At 33.6% G+C, this 10,263-nt stretch overlaps 2 protein-coding genes across 4 annotated transcripts in view; one reads left to right on the forward strand and one right to left on the reverse strand.

Moving 5' to 3' along the window:
- Positions 1-5,772, reverse strand: part of SCLT1 (sodium channel and clathrin linker 1) — a gene marked incomplete in the record, with an annotated part of 34,686 nt that extends 28,914 nt beyond the window's left edge. Inside the window, 6 exon segments of the mRNA XM_015818777.1 lie at positions 292-427; positions 712-767; positions 1,086-1,158; positions 2,800-2,852; positions 4,306-4,397; positions 5,269-5,772. Coding sequence (XP_015674263.1) covers positions 292-427; positions 712-767; positions 1,086-1,158; positions 2,800-2,852; positions 4,306-4,323 — 336 coding nt within the window.
- A 298-nt stretch (positions 5,773-6,070) lies between these two features.
- The window catches only part of CUNH4orf33 (chromosome unknown C4orf33 homolog), an 8,124-nt gene continuing 3,931 nt past the window's right edge, over positions 6,071-10,263 (forward strand). The window contains exons 1-3 of one of the 3 annotated variants that reach the window (XM_015818779.1): positions 6,071-6,413; positions 7,287-7,473; positions 9,411-9,471. In XM_015818779.1, the coding sequence (XP_015674265.1) occupies positions 7,293-7,473; positions 9,411-9,471 (242 nt within the window). In that variant the 5' untranslated portion in view covers positions 6,071-6,413; positions 7,287-7,292. The remainder of the gene's footprint in view (positions 6,414-7,286; positions 7,474-9,410; positions 9,472-10,263) is intronic. The other 2 variants (XM_015818780.1, XM_015818781.1) reach the window with 2 other exon arrangements.

Genomic DNA, 10,263 nt, shown 5'->3' on the forward strand with positions numbered 1-10,263 from the left:
GAAACATCTCTATGCCTGTTAATGACAATAAAATATATTACTAATATTAGTGTATTATCTTTCTTATTGTCATTAAATATTCAAAATTTAGATATAATATTGTTTTATATCTATGTCTTGACATTAAAAACAAGTTTAAAATTCAAATGCTAATATTAAAAACTTAAACCACAATTTTCAGCTATAACAAAAATGTGTCATAAAGGAATGTGCCTATATTGAAAGGCAACTTAGGACTACTAGAACATAGACATAAAAGTACAATCAAAGCAAATATTTCAATAGGCTCACTTTATTTGCTAGTTGCAACTGTTCTTGAAGGTTTCTTATTAGGTTTTCATCCATAAATGTAGCATCCCTTGAAACAGAACCAGATGGCAGAACTTCCAATTGCTTTTCAATTGCTTCTTTTAACTCTTCATGCAATCTGTGTTACAATAAGAGGTGGATCACTTCGTTGTAAAACAGCAACAAAATTGTATTTTTATTAATAATGGTTCTTCTGTCAAACAGTTAACACTTGTAAGTCCAGAAAAAACATTTTAAGTTATTCATGAAATTTTCCCACATTATTTCTAGCAATCCCCATTCCCAAGGTATCTGTATTCATTGCACTGCAAAGGTAAGACAAAATACATGATCATTTCAATCATTAGTTTCTTGTTATGTGACACAGACAATACAGTATTAATATGATTTTTATGACTTTACCTTTCATTTTCTTTGATGACTTGCTCAAGTTTTAGCCTCATTTCTTTCATCTGCATCTAAAGGAAGAAAAGCAGGAGATTAAATATTTATTTTTGAAGATACAATAGATCACATGTAATACATATTCAGTATGATACAATCAGTAATAAGATGCTTGAATGTCAATTAAGAATGTTGTCTTTTCTAGTTTATGAAACAAGTTTTCTCAAACTAGAAATAGTTAAATGTATTTTTTGAATTAAAAACAGTGCCAATATAAGCTTTGATTCAGTGATTTAAAAAAAGCATCTTACCAATATTATTTAAATTCTAAATATTATTTTTAAATTACTTAATGAGCTATATTAGTGGTAAAAATAGTTTTAACTTTGTACCTGGCAGTATTTTAGTTGTTCATTCATTTCCCCAAGATTTTTATCATATTCAGCAACTATAGGAGGTAATGAGCTAAAAGGGATGTAAAATAAAGTTCCTATATTAAGTGAACATTCAAGTGACACAATGAAGTTAAAAATAAAAAAAAATCTCATCAATGACACAAAAATGAAGCATTAGAAAAAATACTTAAGGACAGGAGCAATAATTTCAAACACACATGCATATATGGAAGCATTTTTCAAGCAATTGGTCCTTATTGTATGTTACATTTATATCCTGCTTTTCTTCTAGGGGCTCAAAAGGCATACACAGTATTCCATACTCCAATTTTTATTAGCAGTAACAATCCTAAGTGCCATTCAATGTTTTTCCAAGGCTGAAGATAAATTTGAACTTGACTCTTCTTAATCCTAATATAGCACACAGTTTAAAGCCATTACATGATTCCTGTAAGAAGTAAGAATGGGATTTCCCCACTTAGTTGTGGATTTATTTAAGTATCAGATACTCCAAAACTTCCTTGATCATTCAGTGAAACTGAAGTCAATTTCCTTCAGCTTAATTCTGAAGAAGTGGGATCTCTTACCCTATCTGGATTCCCAAGAATATGAGCAGATGGTTTTCTTCCTACTCAGGTGGTGGCAACTCAGCTTACGTACCTCAGTACCCCTTTCACCTTGGGACACATCTATATCAGACACCCCAGAACTCAGGTAGATTGGGGTAGAAAGCTAGAATCCCCAAAATAAATTTGACATAGCTGTGTTGTAAAAGTCACCCTACTACATATTATCAGTATTTTATTTGGTATATCTTGACTTATAAAATATCAAGGGATTACAAACAAGCAAACAAGAATAATTTCATTTGAAGTACCAGTTATGGATCAACAATGTTCTAATGTAAGCAACTCAGGATGCTTAACAACTAGTTATTGTAAAAATTAGATATAATTGTAAACATAGGTGAAAATGTTTAAATTCCTTTTCCTCTTGCACCAGTTGAAAAGAGATTTTATGCAAGATAATTCCTTTCCTTTCAATTTGCCCAAATAAAGGAGGGAACACAAACTGCTTTGCTTGGACTAAGAATGGTTTTATGAAGTTTTCCAGTAGAACCTTTACCCCTTACAAAATGATAACTTTTATATATTTTTTAAAAAAAATCAAACTCAATACCAGTTATGCTAATATTTTAAGACATGAAAGGAAGGAAAAGATCAAGCTGCCGAGCTCTGATGTCATAAAACATTAGCTGCAGTTTCTCATTGCTAAGGCATGGACTGCTTGTGGAATTATTTTCCAGATAAAGACTCAGGTTCTGCCAAGCATAATTATTGGCAAAATATTTAGAGACACATGGAGAGTTTTTATAAATTTGTTTATGATTGACTTAAGAGCCACTGAAATGAATAAATCAACTTTAAATTCCATTAATTTCAGCAGATCAACTATATGATTACATCTGGGTGCAATCCATAGAATCTTACTTTTTGCTTAATTACAAATCTATTTCCTCTATCCTAAGTAGAGTATATTTGTTTAAATTATGTGTACATATACAGTTTTTATACACACACACATGAACAAGATAAAAAAATAATAGATACTTCATTTGTTCATTTTGGAAGAGCATTTCCAGGCATCAACATATCTTTTTATAAGGTGTTTTGAAACTGCATTTTATACATTATTTAGAATGCCAAATTACCTTTGGTTTATCAGGATGTGCTCCCTTATACTGGCATCTTCAAAGGCATTATTCTGGAAGCAAACATTTTATTTTATTGAAGTTTATCGCTTGTCATAAAAAGATGTTTAAAAAACCCTCTAAAATTTAACTCTACAGATCCTATTTAAATCAAACTATTCACAATGTATTCTCTTGTAGGGTACATTGGTGGCCTAAAAATTTAATCAATAAATAAAAATTAAAAATAAATAAAATTCCTATGAATTCAAATTGAATTCAAAAAGCATAACCTTAGCTTTTCATATGTTATTCTGTTTTCACATTTATATATTATTTCAGTTCTTTGTTTATCTTTAGGAACTCAAAAAATCAATAACTTTAATAGAGAGTAATATTTGCCAACTGTATTACCTTATAAAAAGAATGCAACTAATTATTTACCCTAGTATTTCATTAAATGTTAAAGCCAAATGAAGGGCCATTAATTCCACTAAGGGCATTTCTATAATTTTTCTATCAGTGGCAACCAGTATCTTGTATGTTTGTATTTTATTTCATATCAGCTACTCCTTTTGATTGGTCATAAACTAGCAACTAAATTTAATTTCTACTTTGTTTGGAAATGGATAAAAGAAAAGAACTGATAGCTGGCAAAATTATAGGACTACTAGGACTGGGCTTCAAAAATCCAGATGATGACTAAAAGAAAACAAGAAGATACAGAGAGCTCTAGCCCTAAAAGGATGCCACTTACAAAAAAAATATATGGGCTCATCAGGAGCAACAGAAATGACAATTAGTGAAAGACTCACAATATGTTAAGATATACATAAAAAATGTTTATAACAAACAAAAGTACTATTGATTTCTAGTTAGGTTGGAATACCACAATGTTCTTAAATGTGCATGTTTAAAAAAAGTATCCTGAGATTGTGGCAGGATTGCTCAAATCTTGAGGAAGTGATACTGATTTACAATATTCTGTTGAAAAATGCTGCTAATGTCATTAGTACAGCCATCATCACAACAAACAATGGTTCTATATGACAAAGACTTGCTTTTTAATACTGCTCAAGGCTCAGTTAGCTGTAGTGGAAATGGCCAAATGTAACTGGCATAAATTTATTTGGTAAAAAAGCATAAATAAATGTATTCAGGCACATTACATAAACAAGCTACTTTACAGAATGTTCTTTTTCAAAAGTGAAATATAAGAACCTTATAATAGTGGATAAGCAAATTTAATTAGATGATCTGCAAGGTCCCTTGTTTATGTGATGCTTAGAATAGGTTAAAAGGTACATCAAAATAGAATCTAAAAATCATGAAATAAAGATATGAAACAATTATATACATCAATTTACATTATGCTCTAATCATACTACCCCTCCCTTTGCAGCTTCCATCAAATAATACATAAAAAGGGGTAGCCTCCAGCCCAAAAAAGGCTGATGAACTCTGATATCTAGTACCTAAACGATACAATACATTATGAATTTTAATGAAAATTTATATGGAACTTACCTTGATATCTGTTGTCATTTTAGAATCTTATTGGAATTTCATATAAAGTGTCTAGGAAGCTGATTTGCTTTTCAGGAGCAGAAACATAAAAGCTGTGAAAATAAAATAAATACAACTGGCAAACACAACTTATAATTGCTTTGAACTTTATCTTCTAAAACTAAATTCTTAGGAAGAAATACAAAACAACCTGAACAGGCTTCCATAAAGTCTGCAACATGCTGTTACACTTCAGAGTTGTAATCCTGATGTTATGGATGTCAATCATAAAATAATCAATTTGAGATATTTGAAAAGGAAAGCCTCTTATTTCCTATACATCTTAATGTCAATGTTTTTATCTTCAGATAGAAAAAATAAGATCAAATACTAATGGAAGATCTGGAATGTAAAGTTTTAATAGTTGAGTATTTCCATCATTTATATCGTACTCTTTATTTTAAAAAATAGACAAGCTTACAAAGATGATATCAATCCCTTAATTTTCAAAATGCTTAAAATACTTCTACTTTCATATATGACTGTGCAATCTTAATGTAAAGTTTAATCTCCATGTATCATACTGAAATGTCCTCAACATATTGTCTCCCCTCCAATCATTTAATGTTTTGCTTCTTGGCAAGTTAGCTTGATCTTTGAAATCCAGTATTTCTTCTCCAGCCTTATAATATCTTAGCTCACCTCTTTGGAGAGAAAGTACTTGGGATGCTTGCTGCAAGCTCATCAGAGGTCTTAAATTATCCTTCCTGAAAAGCCCAACAGGTAATATTGACTCAAAGCTCCTCTAGCAATGCTTGGACTTTGGGCTGCAGGAAAGATTTATTGTGTGCATCTTCCTGGTTCTCCTTGAATTTTCCATTCGAGCTTAGACTCTCTTCCCCCCCCCCTTGAATATGGAATTAAAGTAATGCAATTTCAGTCTTATATATAACATCTAAAGATCGGTAAAAATCAGGTCCTTACCTGGAAATAATTCCAGTTGAATTCCAGCGGGGAGAGTAGATGCAAGAGAACTGTGCTGTAACTTTATCCAGAAGAGCTATTTTTTTTTCATTGGAACCGTTTGCTCTAAGTAAACCTACCCATGGTGTAATGGGGTTACGTGGCAATAAGCTTTAACTACATAAGCATCCATTTAGAAAAAAAAAAGGTGTATTGGGTTTGCTGCAGAGGGCGTCACCCTATGTTGGGAGCTTGCCCTTACCTAATTCTCAGAAGTAAGACGGAAAGGAAAAGAAGAAACTTCCCGAGCGGAAGGTAGACTGTTAAAGCCCATCAGCGCGGGCACAAGGACGAACCATCCAACAAATCTGGAAGCAGCTGCGGGCTTCGCTTTAGCAACGTCACCTCCCTCCCCTCCAATCGCCGTCTTTCCCCCAGGAGAGCGGCACGCGCCGCTAAATCGCTTGCCGCAACACCGCGGGCGTCTTAACGACCGACTTGGCTCTAAAAAGGTTTAAAAAACAAAACAAAAACAAACAAACAAAAAACGGTGCGCGGGGTGGAAGAGACCCTGCATGATGTTGTCAGGAAAAAAACAACCCGCCAATCGGATTCTAGTTGAGTTTACGAGAACTCTTTTCTATTGGTTTAAATCAGGGGTAGTCAATCTTGGCTCTTTTATGACTCGTGGACTTCAACTCCCAGAATTCCTGAGCCAGCTAAGCTGGCTCAGGAATTCTGGGAATTGAAGTCCACGAGTCATAAAAGAGCCAAGGTTGACTACCCCTGGTTTAAATGGTCACATGCTTCGTTCTTTCCTTTTCCTTTGAATGGAGACGTTGCCGGGTGAAAGTAACTGGGGTGTTGAGCGGAAGTGCCGTCGCTCCCTTTGGTGCGGATTTGGTGTGGAGGTTTGAATTACGAGCAGGAGAGCTCAGATTGCAATTTTCTATTCCTATCCTTGGGAATATGGGTGTTACTAAGCTCACGGGAGCTTTCTTTGAGTAACTATAAAAGTTGCACTGAATGCTGGTCGCGGGTGGATTTTCTTTTAGCGTTCTCCCTTAGCTTTTGAAATAGCCCCATACCCCCCATTCCCTTTCCTTGCGGAATTACTGGTTTTGAATAGTTGCTTCGGCGAGCAGAAGTTAAGCCGTTGAAACCAAGTAACTATTAAAGGCAGAATGTCTGTTTCATGCAAAAAAAATTGGCAATCTAAAGGAGATAAGGTTACATTGTATGCATTTGTGTATGTGTGGATATGTGCACACACATATTAATATCATAGATATTAATTGTGGAAATTATTAAAACAGTGAAAATTACAATGATGTTGTTGCAGGGATGTGACTATCCAGCTAAAGTTGTTTCTCTGACAATCTAAGTCATGCAGAACATCAATTTTCAATAAGGATAAATAAAGTGATATGACAATTGTTGAGGTTCATGCTACCTTGAAAGTTTAAAAAGCAACAGACTATTGAGAGTATGATATACTGCAGTTGTGTACCTGTTCTGACATATGACTAATGCCCTTAACAACAACAGTATACTTTGTGTTCACACAATAGGCTCTATTATCACTATTTTTAAATCCAGATTAAATATTCTATTTGTCCATTCCTAATTAGTGGCAAGTAAGCAGATCAAATACATAAGGGGAAATTTGCAAAGCTGATTTGCATATTTAAATGTTGTGATCACTGTGGACAACAATCTTACTCTTCAAACAATTGAGAAAATCATGATATATTTAAAAAGCTATAAGACCTGGTATACTTTCTTAACTTATTTTCTCTGCTGCTAATATATTGAATATATTTGAAAGTCATATATATCTTGAATAAGAAGTAAGTGAATTGGATTTATTTTAAGCAAATGCCTATCAATGAAATAGATCCTGAAACTAAAAATTGTAGATATATAATTAATAATTATATAATAGCTAATTAATATCTTCAATTAAAAGATATTTCAATGTGACATACATATTATTAGTATTTACGTTAAATATATAATTATTTTTCTTGATATAAAAGATTTAGATGGAGTTTAAAATTGAACATACATGGAACAGCCTTCCAGTGTCCCATGATCCAATAATAATCAGCCTGAGTCCAGAAAATACAGGAATACTGATGGAATTGAATGCTCCATTTTTCAATGATCCTCCAGCCCCTCCTGGTGAACCAGGAAAACCATTCAATGGATTATGGGTCTATGAGGGTAAGTAAACTTATTGTATTAAGACTTAAAATTTTGAATATTCTGATAGCAATTCTTGCCTAGAGGTTCATTTTTTTTCTGTTTTTATTGGTACACACTGTAGCAAAATGCCGATGTGCCAAGTGTTCCTACTTGGGGTGCCTATAGACCATTTTGTTTTCAGCATTTCTTTGCTACTGGCTTAGCTATATAAGGATTTACATTTTTCACAGAGCCCAAACCCTGAATTTAACTTGAAAGACACAATATATAAATTCTACTGATGGTCCTATTGCTTTTGCCTCTGAACATTGTAAACCTATAATGTCTAACCATAAACTATGGCAGCGATTAAAATCTTCCACTTCTTTCTGAACATAAATATTCAGGTTCCATAATCAAATATAAAGTGGCCAAAAGATATAGTTCTATCAATAAGACTTAATATCTTTGGTGAATCAATTTTCAGGTTTTTAATAAAAACACTTGTCAGTTTTATATCTAGCCTTTTCATATGATGAAACTATGTTGTTTGCATAGCACTTCTGCACTTCTGTCTGTTTTTTAGCAAACCACTCTCTGCTATTTGAACCCTCCCATCTTTCATACTAGATAAATGAATTTGCAGAAATACTTGGTCAAAATAGATTTTATGTTATTAATGAGACCTCGAACTGCTCAGCATATTGCTGGGTCTTTAGTTTACTGACTTCCATGCTGGTGTCAAAAGTTTTTAAAAATGATTTTGATAAATCTAGTATCTTAAATATTTGTATATTCATATGCAAATCTGCAAATATGCTGTTAGAATTTTAATGCAACTTAATTTTCTCTTGTAAGTCATATATTACTACTTACACATGCTTTTCTGATCTTACCAAGATAACCATTACCCTCTTGAAGTAAGTTTCATAAATTAGCCTATTATCTGTCTTCATTATCATTCCCCTTTCTTCATTATGACTGTTCAAATTAATTAGTATTTGAAATGTTTTGCCTGAACAGAAATATTACTGTGAAGTGAAACTGATTTGTTTAATTGGCTGTTTGATTTTTCCATTTGATGTTTCTCTAATGCCACTGAAATTGAATTGTTTTATCCTGAACATATGTCTTTTCACTTTACACCATTGTTTTGCAAAAAAACAAAACAAAAAACCAAAAAAATTAAAGGGATATGCAACCACTTCAGCATCTACGTGTACATTTTTTTAAAAAAAAAATGCTTATCAGTTGAAGACAGATCTCAGCTGGTAGTGCATTTTATGAGCTCTAAATTGGATTGTGTTGAGACATATATTTCCAGAACTTCAAATAGGGATTTAAAAGTTAACATCGTATGAGTGCCAAGTGGGAGTCTGCATGAAGAAGTTGCACATTGTGAAATAAATATCTTGTGGAAGCCATTTGGATAGACTTGTCCTTAATTTTTCACCCTAATTACATTAAAATGCAGTATTATGATCTCCAAGTAGTTATTTTTCATACATAGTTTTAAAACAGTGATGACTATGATAAAGCATATCCAATGTCTCTGATAGAAGCTTGTACAGTTAGTTTGTTTTCTGAATAAGGCTAAAATAGGCTTCTGGAAAAGATTTTGCAGGATTTTGCATCTTTTGTGTGTGTGTGTGTGCACGCCTTTGAGTCAGTGTTGACTCTTGGAGAATTCTTGGATTAATCCCTGCAAGATTTTGAAAGTTTCTTGGCTTCTTCCCTAGGACTGAGAGAGGGTCACTGGCACAAGATTATCCAGTTGGGTTCATGCCTAAAGCAGGAATGAAATCAGACTCTCCCAGTTTTTAAACTAATGCCTTAACTATTACACCAGACTAGCTCTTACTTTTGCATCATTAGGGTAGGTAAAATAAGACCACAGTTATGGATGTTGTATTCAATGTTCTTTGTGTCTATATGAAATATACAAGGTAAAATGAACAACTGTTATATGGTTTTAGTTGTAGAAGCCTTCTTCTTGAATTACCAAACCCAGCAATACCTGGAAGTAGAGCTCTGCCCGTAAGTAGATATTTCAAATAATTTTTAGAATGTTCTATAGCAGTGGTTCTCAACCTGCGATCCGTGGACCCCTGAGAGGCCATGATGTCTCACAGGGGGTCCACGAACGCTTGAAGAAATGTTATGATTTAAATCTTGAATTAAGTCTTGGTGTTCTGTGGCCATGGTTTGTGACCACAAAAGGTATTTAAAGAGGGTCCGTGGTGAACAAAAGGTTGAGAACCACTGTTCTACAATAATTACTTAAGCAGTTTTTCGTTACAGTCATGTTGTTTTTTTATATATAGCGTCTTGACTGCTGGCAACTGCCTGGACAAGTTCATGCAGTTTTCTTGGGAAGATTTTAGAAGTGGTTTGTCCTTGCCTCCTTCTCGAGCTGAGAGAATGGACACCCATTCGAGCTGGCTCAAGGACACCCAAGTGGCTTCATGCCCAAATCAGGGACTAGAACTCATCATCTGCCAGCTTCTAGCCCATCTCCTGCTTTCGAGCCTGGTACTTTAACTACTACACCAAATTGGCTTACATTTTTTAAATTGTGTGTGTATCTCTGTCTTCAGATACCTATGTATACATACATACATACATACACCATATGGCTATACATTGCAGGAGAATTTACTAAAAGTAGTCCTGTATCTTTAATGTTTTCGCATTCATTATTAGCTGATGGCTGCTGTTTTGCATATTGACAGTACTATCTTCATGTAACATCTAATAAGTACACTCTGGCTGGAGATACAAAGCAAGTATTTTTCTGTTATCTTTATATTCTGCCGCAGGTTACCTTCT

The sequence above is a fragment of the Protobothrops mucrosquamatus genome, unplaced genomic scaffold, assembly GCF_001527695.2.
Source record: "Protobothrops mucrosquamatus isolate PMUCROS unplaced genomic scaffold, P.Mucros_1.0 scaffold789, whole genome shotgun sequence".
NCBI lineage: Eukaryota > Metazoa > Chordata > Lepidosauria > Squamata > Viperidae > Protobothrops > Protobothrops mucrosquamatus.